General features: G+C 34.8%; 1 protein-coding gene across 1 annotated transcript in view; it reads left to right on the top strand.

Moving 5' to 3' along the window:
- The window catches only part of VWA8 (von Willebrand factor A domain containing 8), a 413,374-nt gene that overhangs the window by 244,145 nt on the left and 152,325 nt on the right, over positions 1–16,904 (top strand). Inside the window, exons 27-28 of the mRNA XM_074299190.1 lie at positions 14,246–14,354; positions 15,090–15,228. Of these exons, the coding sequence (XP_074155291.1) occupies positions 14,246–14,354; positions 15,090–15,228 (248 nt within the window). The remainder of the gene's footprint in view (positions 1–14,245; positions 14,355–15,089; positions 15,229–16,904) is intronic.

Genomic DNA, 16,904 nt, shown 5'->3' on the forward strand with positions numbered 1-16,904 from the left:
AGCAAACAACATAGAAAGAAAGTTTTGAAACTAAGAAATGCATAAAATATATGTAAACTATTGTATAATAAGAACGTAGTTTATCTTTTAGTACCATAATAATTCAAACTGATACAAAGGAGGGCCAAGAAATTTATATGGATTTTCCAGATTGTGAGGGTGCCACGCCTCTAACCCTGTGATGTCTGTCTTCTTTCACTCATCTTAAACATATTCTTCATCATCTTCATAAACTCCATGTACTTTATCCCATTTCTGTTTTCCCTCATTATCCCTATTCTGGTTTCACCTTAAACTGTTCAAAATCTTGATCCTACAATTAACCAGTCCAATTAAATTGATCAATAAGCATTTATTAAATGCTTAATATATGGTAGGTATTGTGCTTAGGTAAGCACTGGAGATATAAAGATAGAGAAAAAATAGTCCCTGCTCTTAAGAAGTCTGTGTTTTAATAGAAGACATAATGTATACATATCATATGTACAAAATAATATAAATTGGGAAAATAGGGACTAAATGATGGGAGGAATCAGATGACTACCATGTTTACATGTCTAGCCCTTGCCTCTATCTTGCTCTCCAGTCTGACATCATCCTAAAATCTCAGATTCAATATGTACAAAGCAGAACTCATTATTTTCCCCAGTAAATTTACCCTACTTTCCCATTTTCCTGTATCTGCTAAAGCTACCACAGCTCTTCAATCATCTACGTTTACAGCCTTGAAGCATCTAATGTTTTATGCATCTTCCTTATCCCTCACTCTGTGACCAATCTTTTTGATTCTATCTCCTCAATATTTCTCATATTCTTCTCTTTCTTTCCACTTACATGTCCACAACCTTTGTTTGGGACCTTATCACCTTTTCCTTGCACTCTTGTAACAAACACGCTTTAAAAAAAATAGCTTTTAATTTTTTTCTCAGTTACATGTAAAAACAATTTTTACATTTTTAAAAATTTTGAATTCAAATTCTCTCCTTCCTTCCCTTCCCTCCCCAAAAGGTAAGCAATTTGATATAGATTATACATGTGAAATCATGCAAAGTGTATTTCTATATTAGCCATGTTACAAAAGAAAACACATATCTTCCCTCCTCCCCCCCAAAAATAAAACCAAGAAAAATAAAAAATTATGCTTCAATTTGCATTCAAATTCTATCAGTTCTTTCTCTGGAGATGAATAGTATTTTTCATCATAGGTCTTACAGAACTTACAACTTAATTGAACTTCCAAGTGCTAGCCACTCTTCTCCGTTGCCCACAGCTGCCAAACTGATGTCCCTAAAACACAAATATGACCATGTTGCCCCCCCCACCTAACAAAGCTGAGCAGTTCTTAGTTGTAAAATACAATTTCCTCTGTCTGGTATTGAAAACTGTTCACAGAGTTCCCCAGACATGACTATCAACAAAAATGTAGTAAAGCCTGCTTTGTGACAGGCACTGGGTTTGCCCTCTTCCTTTTGCCCTTTACTCTATCCATTCCTCCGAATCTACATGCTAATAGTCCCCTTAACCAACATTGTCTCCCAGTTGGTCAGGATATTCCCCATGCCTGCAGTTCATTATTTCTGTGCCTCAGCCTCTTGCAAGTCCCCAGCTCCCTGCAAGGCTTACCCTGGTGCCTTCTTTTCTGGTCCCTTCTGCCATCTTTCCTAGAAATGACTTTGCATTTCCCTTGTATTTTCTTAGCCCTAAACAAAATAGGACATTTCAGATTAGAGAGTTGTTTTAGGATTTTATCTTTGTATTCCCGATGCCAGTGCTAGGCTTAAAAGGTCAAGAAGGGAGGAAATAAGCTTTTATTAAGTGCCTACTTTGTAAAAAATACTGTGCTAAGTACTTGACTCCAGACCTAGTGCTCTATCAACTGTATCAGGTAGCTACCTGGAACAGCAAGAGTTCTAAATCAGCCTCAGACACTTGGGACCCTGAGACTGTGTCACTTGATCTTAGCCTTAGTTTCCTACAAAATGGGGATAATTGTGTGTATCTCACAAAACTATTTTGAGAACAAGATGAGATAAATTGTAAATTGCTTTGTAAACCTTAAAACATAAATGATAGCTAGCTACCACTAGTAATATAGTAGTAGTAGTGGTGGTGGTGGTGGTGGTGGTGGTGATAGTATTGGTAATAGTAATAGTAGTGATAATAGTAATAGTAGTAGTAGTGATAATGGTGGTAGTGGTGGTGGTGATAGTATTGGTAATAGTAGCAGTAGTAGAAATAGTAGTAGTAGTAGTAGTAGTAGTAGTAGTAGTAATAGTGGTAGTAGTAATAGTAATACTAGTAGTAATAGTAGTAATGGTAGTGGTGATGGTGGTGATAGTATTGATAATAGTAGTAATAGTGGTAATAGTAATTGTAGTAGTGGTAATAGTGGTAATAGTAATAGTAATACTAGTAGTAATAGTAGTGTGGTGGTGGTGGTGGTAATAGTAGTAGTGGTAATAGTGGTAGTAGTAATAGTAATAATAGTAGTAATGGTAGTGGTGGTGGTGGTGATAGTAGTAGTGGTAATAGTGGTAGCAGTAATAGTAATAATAGTTGTGGTAGTGGTCGTGGTAATGGTGGTAATAGTAGTAGTGGTAATAGTGGTAGTAGTAATAGTAATACTAGTAGTAATAATAGTAGTGGTAGTAGTGGTGGTGGTGGTAGTGGTGGTGGTGGTGATAGCGATAGTGATAGTAGAAGTAGCAGTAATAGTGGTAGTAGTAATAGTAATACTAGTAGTAATAGTTGTAGTGGTAGTGGTGATGGTGGTGATAGTATTGATAATAGTAGTAATAGTGGTAATAGTAATAGTAATTGTAGTAGTGGTAATAGTGGTAATAGTAATAGTAATACTAGTAGTAATAGTAGTGTGGTGGTGGTGGTGGTAATAGTAGTAGTGGTAATAGTGGTAGTAGTAATAGTAATAATAGTAGTAATGGTAGTGGTGGTGGTGGTGATAGTAGTAGTGGTAATAGTGGTAGCAGTAATAGTAATAATAGTAGTGGTAGTGGTCGTGGTAATGGTGGTAATAGTAGTAGTGGTAATAGTGGTAGTAGTAATAGTAATACTAGTAGTAATAATAGTAGTGGTAGTAGTGGTGGTGGTGGTAGTGGTGGTGGTGGTGATAGCGATAGTGATAGTAGAAGTAGCAGTAATAGTGGTAGTAGTAATAGTAATACTAGTAGTAATAGTTGTAGTGGTAGTGGTGATGGTGGTGATAGTATTGATAATAGTAGTAATAGTGGTAATAGTAATAGTAATTGTAGTAGTGGTAATAGTGGTAATAGTAATAGTAATACTAGTAGTAATAGTAGTGTGGTGGTGGTGGTGGTAATAGTAGTAGTGGTAATAGTGGTAGTAGTAATAGTAATAATAGTAGTAATGGTAGTGGTGGTGGTGGTGATAGTAGTAGTGGTAATAGTGGTAGCAGTAATAGTAATAATAGTAGTGGTAGTGGTCGTGGTAATGGTGGTAATAGTAGTAGTGGTAATAGTGGTAGTAGTAATAGTAATACTAGTAGTAATAATAGTAGTGGTAGTAGTGGTGGTGGTGGTAGTGGTGGTGGTGGTGATAGCGATAGTGATAGTAGAAGTAGCAGTAATAGTGGTAGTAGTAATAGTAATACTAGTAGTAATAGTTGTAGTGGTAGTGGTGGTGATAGTAGTAGTAGTAATAGTGGTAATAGTAATACTAATAGTAATAGTAGTACTCGTAGTGATGGTGGTAATAGCTATAGTAGTAGTAGTAGTAGTGATAGTAGTAGTAGTGGTGGTGGTGATGATAATAGTGGTGGTAGTAGTGGTGGTATGGTGGTGATGGCGGCGGCAGCAGCAATATCAGGTCTGGTTTTTACCAAGCATTTAAAAAACAAATTGAATTGAATTTAAGGGGGGAAAAAAAAACAACTTTGCATTAACTCTAACCAAATTCTGCAGTATTTTTTTGTCAAAAGCCTTAAATATAGGCAGCTTAGAAATCACCTGAAAAATGCTACTACAGATCAATGTAGAAATGTTTGATATTGGCAGCTTTTCCTTTCCTCTAGCAATTCTAGCTATACTGATGTACCTAGTTAAGAGGTAGGCAAGAATATCCAATATTCTGGTCTGTTTACCTCATTGGCACATGAAAAATGGCAAAGGAGCTTCATGGGTATCAAGCAGAACATGTTTTCATGACAATTATTTTAATTCATACTTCCCTGCCAAGAATTCATGCCTTATAAGGATCCTCCCTTTCCCCAAAACTGATTCTTGAGTTAGCCTCAAATTCTCTCAGAAGTACCTGTTTCTTCTTTTCTTCCGGCTCTGACACTCAGACAAGCTACCATGTCAAATGTGATGTAGAGCAGATTCGTTGTTTTTAGCTATGGCCAATGGAAAGGTAAATTAATAGTAATGATAATAATAGCTAGCATTTAAAAAGCACTTTAAGATTTTAAAAACCTCTTCTTTCTATGTTATCTCAATGTATTAGGAAAGCAAGGATAAATTTGTAAGTGTAGAAAGATATTTCTGTGCAATATATCATTGTTAATATGAATACCTGCATATTTATATGAGCTGGAACTCTATAGTCTGTTTTCATTGTTGAATGATATAGGAATACATGGAATCTTAAAGCTTGAAAGGACCTTTTATATCTGTCTGTTTAGTCTTCTGTTCTATTTTGTAGTTTTCAAATTAAGGTCAAGGGGAAGTCTGTCAATCAGTCTTCTAGAATGTTTTAGTGCCCACTCTATGCAAGGCACCTCGTAAGCCCTAGAGACAAAAAGAAAGGCAAAAAGACATTCCCTGCTGTCAAAACTGCTTACAATCTAATAGGGGAGAAAACTTACAAACAACTGGATTAAATGGATTGTGGTAGGCAATGGTTAAACATCAGAGGTACAAATGCAAGCAAAAGAGAACATTCTTTTAAGGACCTTGCATTTTAAGAGAAGAGAACGTACAAAGGAGTGAATAAGGGATCCTATCAAGGATAAGGAAAAGAAGTTTTGAGAATGGATAAATTAGAGATAATGAACAAAAGGAAGAGGCAATTCTGCACAGTGCATAGAGTGCCAGGCCTAGAGTCACCAAGATCTGGGTTCAAATCCAGCCTCAGACACTTACTTGCTATGAGTCCCTGGACAAGTCACTTAACCCTGTTTGACTTAGTTTCCTCATCTGTAAAATGAACACGTCGGAAACAATTGAACAACAACAAAAACCAAAGGAAGCCCCTAACATTAAAGGGAATCTGGGAAAGCTTGGTCAGACTAACTGAGACATGAAGGAAGCCAGGAAAGCTGAAGCAAATGAGGATCGAGAGAAATCCAAGCATGAAAGGCAGCCAATGAAAATCCAGTTAGAGGTAAATGTGCTTTGTGTGAGGAAGAGAAAGGAGACCAGTGTCACTGGAGTACAGCGTTTGTGGTGGGGGATAAGGTTTAAGAACTCTGGAGAGAGAGAAAGGACCTAAGGTATATAAGGCTTTCCAAGCCAAACAAGATTTTAAGTTTCTTCCTCCTCCTCTATGCAATAGGGAGCCCCCAAGCTTTTTTATTAAATTGAGAAAGGAGGAAGGTGTAGAAATGACCAGAATGACAGCTGCTTGGAGAAAGGATTGGACTGGACAGGGATTAGGGCAGGGGGACCAACTAGGAACCGTTGCAGTTCTAATAGATTTAGAGTTTAGTGACTGGGAGATGGGGATACTTCTTCATAATAAAGAAGTTTAGGAGAGGGAAGAATTTGCAAGGAAATATGAGTTTAGTTTTGAACATGTTGAGCTTATGATGTCTATATCCAATTCAAGATGTCCTGAAAAGATATAATTTTCCCAAAGTTTCCAGAGACAAAGATTGCACCCCAGTCTCATTTTTCCATTTCTAATACTCTTTGTACAATTTCTCTGGGAATGGAAAGGACTTTGCATAATAAGCTGTAACAAAAATGCATTTCCTAACTTTAGTTGTCAAATCTTTCCATATTGCTTTTCCTACCCTATCACTAGTCTCAAGAGCTGTTTTCAAGAAAGACTCAATTTTTGCATTTTATGATTATCAGTTTGCTTCCAGAAATGTCTAGGGGACCATGAGATTCTGTAAAATAGTTCACAAAGAAGGTGCCTCTTCTCACAGGTTTTCATAATTTTTTTTTCACACTGAATAGCTTTATTTTTGCACCACAGCTTTTATGTATGTTCTACAGCACAGAATTTAGCTAATTTTAATACTTCTTTGTTATTTAAAAATTTTCCACTCATGAACCCTTTACACCTGAGAAATTTTTATGTGACCTTGGGTATATAGGTATGTAAAATAGCTATACAATTCAAATTTTTATTAAATCATAATTTCATGACCTCCATATTCAGTTACAAGACTCCATGTGAGGTTGACACCCACAGTTTGAGAAGCTGAGTATTATAGAACACACCTCTCACAGACAATAGGACCTCTGCACATTTTTGACTAACTTCATTTATCCAGAGTACCTTTTCTATAAGATATTTGTCTAAAACCGACTTCCTCAATTGTAATATTAATTGCAGTTATTTTTCATTAGAGAGAAACTATTGATCCATTATAAAGGGGCCATCCATTATAACAGTTCAGTTTAACTTCTCTCTTTTTTTAAAAACATATATTGAATTTCTACTTGTCCTCTTTTGGAGGGGGAAAAGAGGTGTTCAGAGAATTTTGTTGCCTACTCTGTTTTGTACTTTGGGGGTTTGTTGTTCTTGTTTTCATTTTAATTTCACTTGTAGGATCATAATTTAGAGCTGGGAGAGACCTCAGCATAATCTAGCACAGCCCTCTCATTTTACAAATGAGATTTAAAGGCATGTGCGTAAAGGACAGAGCTGGGGTTCAAACTCATATCTACCTACTCAAAATCCAGCATTTTCTTTCCATACTTTCCTTATGTACTCTCCATATTTCTTATCCTCCTTCATATCATCTGCCTTGTGCCCTGAAAGTTGTCCACTCTGAAATCCTATTTTTCTGGTTAGTAACTGTCTGCCACATTCCTCTTCCAATTCCATTCTCAAGACTTCTTTTCTTTATCCTTGATAGGATTCCTCATTCACTCTTTTGTAAATTCTCTTCCCTTAAAATGCAAGGTCCTTAAGAGAATATTCTCTCTTGCTTGCATTTGTACCTCTGATGTTTAACCATGGCCTACCACAATCACACTTAATATAAATGTGTGATCTATCTATACCAAGGTTTCTTAAGTTTTTTCCAATTTCAACCCCATTGCATTTTTACACAACTCCAAATATATAGATATACAAAATAATATACAGATCAAACATTTATTAATAAGTCATAAAAATTTATTTTAAAACAATTTTTGATATAAATATAATTTTACCATTTACTAAAGATAAAAGCAAATCTTCATGCTAATGAGATAGATGTGATTGTATATTTTTACATAAAGAATTAAATCTTGGCAGAATATTGGATACCTTTTACTATTCCCAAATTTTTTACAACTTCTACATTCAGTTACGTGAGCCCATATGGAGTCAAGACTCACAGTTTTAAAAGCTTTGATCGATACGATACTGTTTCTTATATAACCATGTTAATGTCTGAATAGCAGATATAGTGAATATTCCCTTGTAACAAGTTTTCCACACAAATCAATTTTTTCAAGTAAATTTATAAAGTTGATATACAACTTTAACATCTTGTATTTCCCTTTTTATTCTTGCCTTCACTTTCACTTCATAGAATTATAGTTTGTTAGAGTGGAAAGAACATTGCATATAGAATCAGAAGATTGAATTGTACTCTGCCATTAACTAGGAATGTTACTGTGCAAACACTTCAACTGAGCTTTTAACTACCTCATCTGTATAATGAGAGTATTTCAGCTCTGATGTTCTCTGTTTCCATGAATCAACTTTTGAGAAATACTCAGGATTCATTGTTAATAATGTATATTAACAGGTATATATGTTATTGGGGTTGTTACATTTTTGGTTTTTGGTTTGAATTTTTTTGCATCTTACCATCTATGCTTTCCATCCTTGTTACTCTATTATGGCACAGCTTTACTGTAATGTTCTTCTCTAAAATGTAATATTCTCTGGGAGCAGTTTTCTTGGGGGGCTTCTGGGAACAGCCTTTCTTTCAGTTCAGTCATCACCCCAAATGCAGCCAGGAGTTAAAATCCAAATCCTTTATTGTCTCCTTCAAAGTCTTATCTCCTTCACTTGAGGCTCAGCTAGTTTTCTGGAGGCCTTCCAGATCTGGGTTTGGTGTTCTCCACTGCCCGACTGCCTTCTCTGGCTTCTGAATCTCCTCAACTGAATCCTGGCTTCTGAATCTCCCGGACTGAATCCTGGTTGAGGCTCCAAGCTATATATGCTCTCTTAAAGGTGTGAATCTTGTGGAACTGTAATAAGTACTAAGTACTTCTAGAGAACTGTTAAGCACTCTGCTATCAATTCCACTGACTTAGCACCTTGTTTCAAGTTCTATCCCATAACAATCTTTAGTTGTATTATGACATGCAGTCTAATTCTTTAAAAGACTTCTATAAGTCAGAAAAGAAATTAGGTAGATCCACAGTTTGTGTATCTTTTTAAATTTCATCATATGTTAGAATGTGGTAGTTGTGTGACTGAATTTGAAAATATTGAATTTGGGAAAAAAGAACTAGTCACCATTTTCAAATGACTAGTTTCCTAAAATTCAAGAATTGCGATGGAAGAGGGAACATTTATCTTCATCTCCCACACAGAACTTTACACCTAGAAAGTACCCTGTACATATTGGTAGGAATCTCTGCTAGGGACAGAAGTGGGCTTACATTACAAAAAAAGGGATTAGAATTAGCATTAAAAAGAATTATTAGTAAACTAGGATAACGGAAAACTGGAATTTCCTTTTATGAGGAATCTTCAGATTAGACAAGATAGCCATCAGTTGTGGATATTTAAGGGATAGTTCCAACTAGAAGGAAAAAAATGAAGCAGAAATATTCTTCTAATATAACCACAAACAAATATTTTGGAGTGATGAAAGAGTGGGAATTAGTCTTAACAAATTCCTACCCATCTTTTAAAATCCAACTCAAATGTCATGTCCAACATGAAAGTTTTGCTGGTATACTCCCCACTTTCTAATCAATAACAGTGTCCCCCTTTGGTCCCCTCGTAGCATTTTTTACCTAATAAATTGTTATAATATATGCCGTATGACAATATAGCATATATAGAATTATAGTTTTCTGTGTGTCATTATCATCACCATCATCATCATTTATATAATTCTCTAAGGTTTGAAAAGTATTTTACTTAAGTTAGCTAATTGATCCTGTAAAAAGGCACAACGATTATTGCTACTTTGCAGATGAGACAATTGAGGCTGAAAAAGCTAGTTGGAGAGTGCAGGACTTGAAGTCAAGAATACCTGAATTTATATCCTGCTTCAGACACTACTTATGTGGCTTTGGACAAATCACTTAATCTGTATCAACTTTAGTTTCCTCATCTGTAAAATGGGAATAATTAATTATACCTGTGTCACAAAGTCATTGTGAAGATCAGTTGTGACAATATATGCAAAGAAAGTACTTTGAAGATCTTAAATGATAGCTGGTACTATATGATTTGCTTACAGTCAGCTAGCTGATGAGGGAAACAGCATTTGACCTTAGTTTTAACTGTTTACAGTGCTCTGCCATACTATTTAGTCTTTCTCTTTCTCACACCTCCCTTACTATATTACAAGCTCCATAAGGTTACTATGTTTTTTCCAGACTTTTGTATCTCCTACAATGTCTAGGATAAATTTTTCCCACACATAGTGTGGAATAATAAATATTTGTCTCATGCATAATCCTAGCATAAGTGCATTCAAAGTCTTGAGAAGTGTGGAAGTATGGAAAATCTTTAAATCTTAGGAGAGCTGTTGGAAGTGACATTCTTTGTTTTCCTCTCAAAGATAGCATTCAATAGGGAATTTTTGATGTCCTGTCCACTTTCCCAAAGAGTTCCATTTGGTTTTTATAAAGTTAGTGATTCTTACAGTAAAAAGTGTTTAAACAAATTGATAATAATAGGTATGTAAATAATTTTGAAATTCATATCCATAGAGAGATCCAAATCTTTTTCATATGTTTCCTTTACAACATAGAAAAGCTCTGGCCAATATCCAAAGAAAAGCAGAAGTTTGCCAAAATACACTCTCAACATCCAAAACCACTTCTTTTTATGGAAACCAACTTAGACATATCCATCTTATATCTTTTAGATTATGATCATTCTTCATCATGGTGTATATTCCTAGGCGGCAGTTCAGAATATTGTATCTTCATTCAGAAAAGAGTTTTTCTTTCCTTTTTTTCTTTAACCTAGCTCAGTGTCTGGACTTATGTCATAGTGTAGCTGTTCACTTTTCTTTTGTTTGAGGTTTCATTTGTCCTCCAGCTTTTGATTAAGATTTCCACAAAGGATTAGGAAACAGCATAGGAATTGGAGGCTGTGACAGATCAAGTGCCTCATTGTTTTATGAAATATGAATTCATAAATGACACTGAAGATGAAAAGTTGTTCTATATATAGTTTCTAAATCCCATCTCCCTCCTCCCTTGAAAAATCAAAGCCAGACTTTATTCCTGTAAAGCCTTTTAACAAAGTGAAATAAAGCAAGTGACAAGGTTTAAAGCCAAGGAGATTATTGTTATTGGTATAAAAAAATCAACCTTGTTATTGGCAAATAACTAGAGGTTTCGGGAATGGAATTCCGAGTATGTTACATCAAGGTAATCAGTTTAGAGTTAGCCTGAATTAGTAGTGACTATATTATAGATTCCATACCTTGGTTAGCTACCACAAAATAATGGTCTTGGTCCCTAAGAAATTTCCTCTTCTTCTCTGCCTTCTTACCAGAAATGGGAAGAAATGATGACAGCTAAAGTCCTTCACAGTTTATGGGGAAGCTTTTAGTAAAACAGCATAGAGACTTCTGTAGCCCCACATATGGTAAAAACCTTTGCAAAGTCTCTCTCTGGCCCCTGAAATGACACTTTGATTGGTTTTGAATCTCTTTTGGAGCAGAGTAGGGTGGAGATATTTTCTAAAATATCATGAACATTTATGTGTCTGTGATCCAGCAGTTGCTGCCAATAATGTTTCCTCATCAACTGGTTCCTGACTTTCTCTATAATCCTTAAATTTACTCTGCTATTCCAGCCCAACAACTCATCCAAATTATGTTTAGATGCCCGTAGCGACTGGACAACATGTAATTTCCATGATTGTTAAAAATGAGTTAGCAGAGACCTACAAGATTTTTTTAAACAGGTCTTAAACAGCCTTCCCCACTGTTACTAGTAATAAAGAATAAGAACCTCTCCTTAGGTTTCTTTTGACATTTGTAACAGCTGGGATAGAATCATTGATTTAGAGCTGGAAAGAATCTTAAGGATCATATAGTCCAACCTCCTTGTTTTCAAGATGAGGAAACTGAGGCTCAGAGAGTTTACTTCTCCAAGACCATGCAGATAAATATTAGGGCCAAGTTGCATGACTTCAAAACTATTTTTTCTACTATATCTTTTTTCTTTCATATTCATAAAATAGTTAAATGTTTTATAACCAACTCTTACCAAGAGATAAAAATGCCTTTATTAAGCAATAACTATGTGTCAAACAGTATGCTAAGCACCAAGGTTACAAATACAAGAAAGCAAGAACAGTCTGGGGGAAAGATTAGTGGGGAAGTTATGAAAGAGAAGTAGCTAGTACAACAATCTCAGAGATAGATGCTATCTGTTTTACAGATGTGGAAAAGTCAGAAAACAGTTAAGTGACTTGCCTAGAGTCACAGAACTAGTAAGTATCTCCACCGCACCACCCAAAATAATGCACATTTTAATTCAACTGTCTTATTAGCTGTCTCTTGAACTCAACTTTTCAACTTCCCTTTCTCTACCTTTGTATTGGTTATCCCCCATATCTGGGAGATATTTCATCTTATCTCTCAGGTGTCTTCAAAAACACAAATGAGTAGGGAGAACATTGGAACTCTGGGAGATAACATATACACAGAGTAGTTTTGTGTATAAGGATCAGCAAATTGAATAAACAATCCATAGAATTGGTAGATTAGTACATGTAGCTTGCAAAGACTCTGGGTATGGATATTGGCAGCTATACCTAAAATTGAAAAGGAAGAGGAGAGTGCACTAGGTTGTCTATGGGAAACTACACACTGTTTTTAAAACTCTAAGGTTTTACTTTTTCTCTCATATTTCATGTGTACGTATTCATGTTAACTTTCCCAATAGAAGATAAGCTCTTGGAGAGCGAGAATTCTTTCGTTCTTGTTTTTTGCATTCCCAACACCTAACATTATGCCTGGCACAAAGGCAATTAAGAAAAGCTTGTTGATTGATTTTTGCATGATTTATACTAAGAATGTTGAGACTCATATGATTCAGTTCTCCTATCATACGTTAATCAAAGCTACAGATTTTGATATGGAAGAAGCAGGGCTTCTTAATCTTTTTCCACTCATAACCTCTTTTGGCATAAGAAATTTTTATATGGCCCTGGGTATATAATTATATATAATAGATGTACAAATCAGACATCTTCTGATAATAAATCATAATTTTACAATTCCCACTTCAGTTAGGAGACCCCATATGAGGTCATGACCCACAGTTTAAGAAACTGGATCTTAGAGGGTCTCTACTCCAACTCCCTCACTTTACATATGAAGAATTTGAGACTTAGAATTATTAGTAAAGATAGTTTTGAAACCAAGGTCTCCTATTCAATTCATTACTGAGGAAGGAGTTCTCCTTTAGAATACCAATAATTAAGGCAATTATAGATAGTTTTAAAATTCTGATTCTTAGCATCCTTTTCTACATCATACTTTACTACCATCATAACTATCAACGGAACTGATATATATTATACACAGCAATTTTTTTCTAGTGGTTCATCCCTTAAGTGGCCAAAAAATTCATTATCAAATAGCCAAGACTTAAGTCTTTCCATAATCAATCAACTGGCATTTTAAAGTATCTATTATGTGCCTGGCACATAATGATGACTTTCTCAAGAAACATACTTATGCAGAGACATACTTAATGATATTTCAAAGAGAAAACAGGAATAGTAAATCTGGCTCTATTCCTTTACTTCTAATAGAGGACTGGAGGAGAGGAGAGTAGGTGGCCAGTTACAATAACAAAGCTGTAATGAATATTTATGAAGAATTATAAGCAACTGGACAATTTATTTTTGGATAGTAGGTGAAAAGACTAATTTTTCTTTTCTGGCAATTACATATATATTTTTATGAGAGATTCAGGTCATTTGAGCTAAATTAGAGTCTTGGAACAAATTCTTTTTGCTTATTTTCATTCTTTTCTAGAATACTTTCACTTGTAAGGGGAAGAAAGAGCATAGTAATATTATATACAGATTTAAGTAGAATTGCATTTTTTCAATCACTTCTAGATGCAAGCTTTATATCAGCTATTGAAGCTTTACAAATGGAAAAACAAAATTTCAGTGCCTTTTAACTACAGAGCAAGTTTTCATATATATATATATATATATATATATATATATATATATACACACACACACATACATATATAGTATGAACATATACTATTTTAGGAATCAAAACACTCATCTTAAACACCCATTTCAATGAATATCACTGTATACACTTTTCAACAAACCATAGCTAATTATTGTTTTCTATGATTTGTAAGTAGAAAACAGTTGACAAGTCTTTTTGTTAAAAGGTCTCTAGAAGAGAGATTATTTTCAGTGCTTTTGCTGAAAACACTAATTCACAAGTAAATAAATAATTTCTTTTCCATGGCTTCATCTACATTCAACCTTTAACAATGTGGCAAAGATGGATAAACCATAAGATCTGGAATCAAAAAAGGCCCAAGTTCGGATCTGACCTCACTTACTAGCTATGTAACCCTAGACAAGTCTTAATCTCTTCCTATCTTAGTTTCTTCCGCTATACAGTGGGGATAGTAATAGCTTGTATTTCCAAGAATTATTGTAAGGATAAAATGAGATATTTGTAAAGTGTTTCACCTACCTAATGCACAATATAAATGCCAGCTATTATTAGTATGATGATGATGATGATACTGTACTGCTAAAACTAGTGTTCCAAAAGGGATAGAAGTTGTATATAGACTCTAAATAGTTTGCTCAATATATTTCATTTTCAAATTTTACTTGATAGGTTACCGCTGCCAGAGCAGACATTCATGGGCTACTGGACAATCAGTCAGCCAAAAAATGGAATGCAAAAACTTTTGAGTCCAGCAGAAACTCACCTAATCGACATAAAGGTTAATTTTTCTATTATTTCCTCATTAAGACTTTTAATTACTTTTAATTACATAATATAGTCTTCTTATTTTCTGTGGAAAAAACAAACAACCTTAGAATTTAATTTAATCTTGTTTCATTTTTGACTACAACACTGTGCTTTCTATGTTCTTTAGCAAGTATACTCATCTAGGAATTTTTACTCTATATCCTCCCAGATGAGTCTCTTTGCTAAGTACACTTGTTGGGTTTTTTTGGGGAAAAAAAAATTAACTCCTGGTTTATTTAGCCTTGGAATCTTCCTATCCTTTTGAGAATTATGGAATGGAGATAAGCAAGAGCTAGGGTTGAACCTCAAAAAGTCCTTCAGGAACCCAGGAGCATTTGGATAGTAGGATCTTCTTTACTTGGGTTATTATCTCTTTGATATTTGTCTTATTGGTAGATTACACAAACTTCATAATTAAGGATTTTTAGATGGCCACAAATTAAGTAATTTAGGTTAAATTAGTTATTTTTCAGAATATAAATACATAAACCTCTTGTTTGGCCATTGGCTCTGTTGTCATGGTTTCTATATTTGGTCATAGTGTACCATCCAGATATAAATTACCTCAGGGAGAAAAGCAAACCATGATTTCAAGAATCAGATGTTAGACTATGAATTTTTTTGGTAGACTGGAAGGACCTTAGATTTTCTAGAAATTGTTGGTTGAAAATTATCATTAACTAAATTATTTAACCCTTTATTATAGGGTCCAGTGCTTTTAAGTTTCCAAGAATATCCTTTAGAAAGACATGAAGTTAGGACACTAACTTTTAGTGAAGAATGTGCTTCTTGGAAATTGCCATTGGATGAAGTTAACTTTGTCTGTGACATTGCTGTAGCACAAGGTATGTTATTTCACTCTCATAATTTTCCTTCTAGCATTTATTGCTTTGTGCCTTGTTAAAATGTGATCTGTGTAAAAATCATCCTTTAAAGGCCAAGCACTATGTGATAGATTCAATTATGGTAATATTTTACTTTCTAGTTAAATGTATTTTAAGACTAATTTTCCAAATCAGCCTAGCAACACAATTGTATGAGAGCCACATAAGCACTGCTGAATATGTTTGCATATGTCTGTTTTTCATTACAATTGTAGCATGAAGTCCAACACACTGAGGCATTTGTTAAAAATAGAAATACAAAAAGGAGAAACATTGGATTCCTAGGCTGTGATTCCATTTTGGTGATAGCATGAAGCATGAAGGCAGAGCTGGAGGGACCTACAGGATCACAAGTCCTGCCTGGTGTGGAAAGGAGGAGACAATGGCAGAGGGTGAAGGTGTGAATTCTCAGAATTTAGACTTCAGTTTTGAATATAATATACCCATGAGTTGTAGAGAGATCAAGGTTTCCATTTGCTAAAACTATTCATGTAATCTAAATTGCTGCAGTCATAGCCTATACTCCTAGCCCATGGGAAACCATCTTATAAAATTAGTGGGCTCTAAACATAAATTTGGAGAAAGATCTGAAGTAAGTCACAACTCAATGACATTATAACATGACAGATACACAAATGAAAAATATTTCTGTTTGAGAATGTTTTATTGCTATATTTTTTTGTAAGACAGGCATTGTGTTTTGTGGCTTATTTTAGAGAACATATTAATAAGTCATCAGAATATTTATTAAACATCTACTATGTGCTAGCCACTACATATAGGCAAGTAGGTATAAATATCTACAGTATAAATGTAGATACCAGCTGACATAAAACTTTTTTTAAAGTAAATTCCTCTAATTAGAATTATGACCATTCTTCTGAGACCTCCTTATCTAGTCTCTATTACACTAAATTCTTAATAGTAAAATCTCTTTGCTTTCCTTTTCTCAGTTTCCTCATACATCATGAGGCAATTGAACTGTTTGTTTTCTAAGTTCTTTAAGTAGTAGTAGCAAAGGACTGAAGCAAGATGGATGATAACCGTGGGATAATGCTTGAAGGAAACCAGTAGTTATTTTCATATTTTTGTAATTATAGTGATACAGAGTATATCACTGGCAAGTTAATAAGATTTAATTTTTGGAGACAAAGGGAAAGATGTAGTTACATCTACATTTCCTTTTAAGGTATAGTCATGAAGTGGGCTCCCAATTCTGCCTCATAACTATTGCCTAATCATTAAAATACACTTTTTTGTTGATGACTTTTTTCAAAATGCTCATCTTGATGTATTTTTTTACATTTATCAGTAGTCAGCTTGTGTGTCTCAGTGGTGAGTTGGAAAAAGTGATGTATTTGAAACTAGAAGACCTGCGTTGGAATCTCTACTTTGATATTTCCTGTCTCTTTAATTTTGGGCAAATCATTTAATCTTCCAGGCCCTCAACTTCCTCAGCTGGAAAATAAGGTTAGCCTCTATGGTAGTGGTCCTCAAACTTTTTTAAATAGAGGATCAGTTCACTGTTCCTCAGACTGTTGGAGGGCCAGACTACAGTAAAAACAAGAACTCACACTGTCTCCACCCCTCAGCCCATTTGCCATAACCCAGCGGGCCATATAAACGTCCTCAGCAGG

The sequence above is a fragment of the Sminthopsis crassicaudata genome, chromosome 3 (genome assembly GCF_048593235.1).
Source record: "Sminthopsis crassicaudata isolate SCR6 chromosome 3, ASM4859323v1, whole genome shotgun sequence".
NCBI classification, from domain to species: Eukaryota; Metazoa; Chordata; class Mammalia; order Dasyuromorphia; family Dasyuridae; genus Sminthopsis; species Sminthopsis crassicaudata.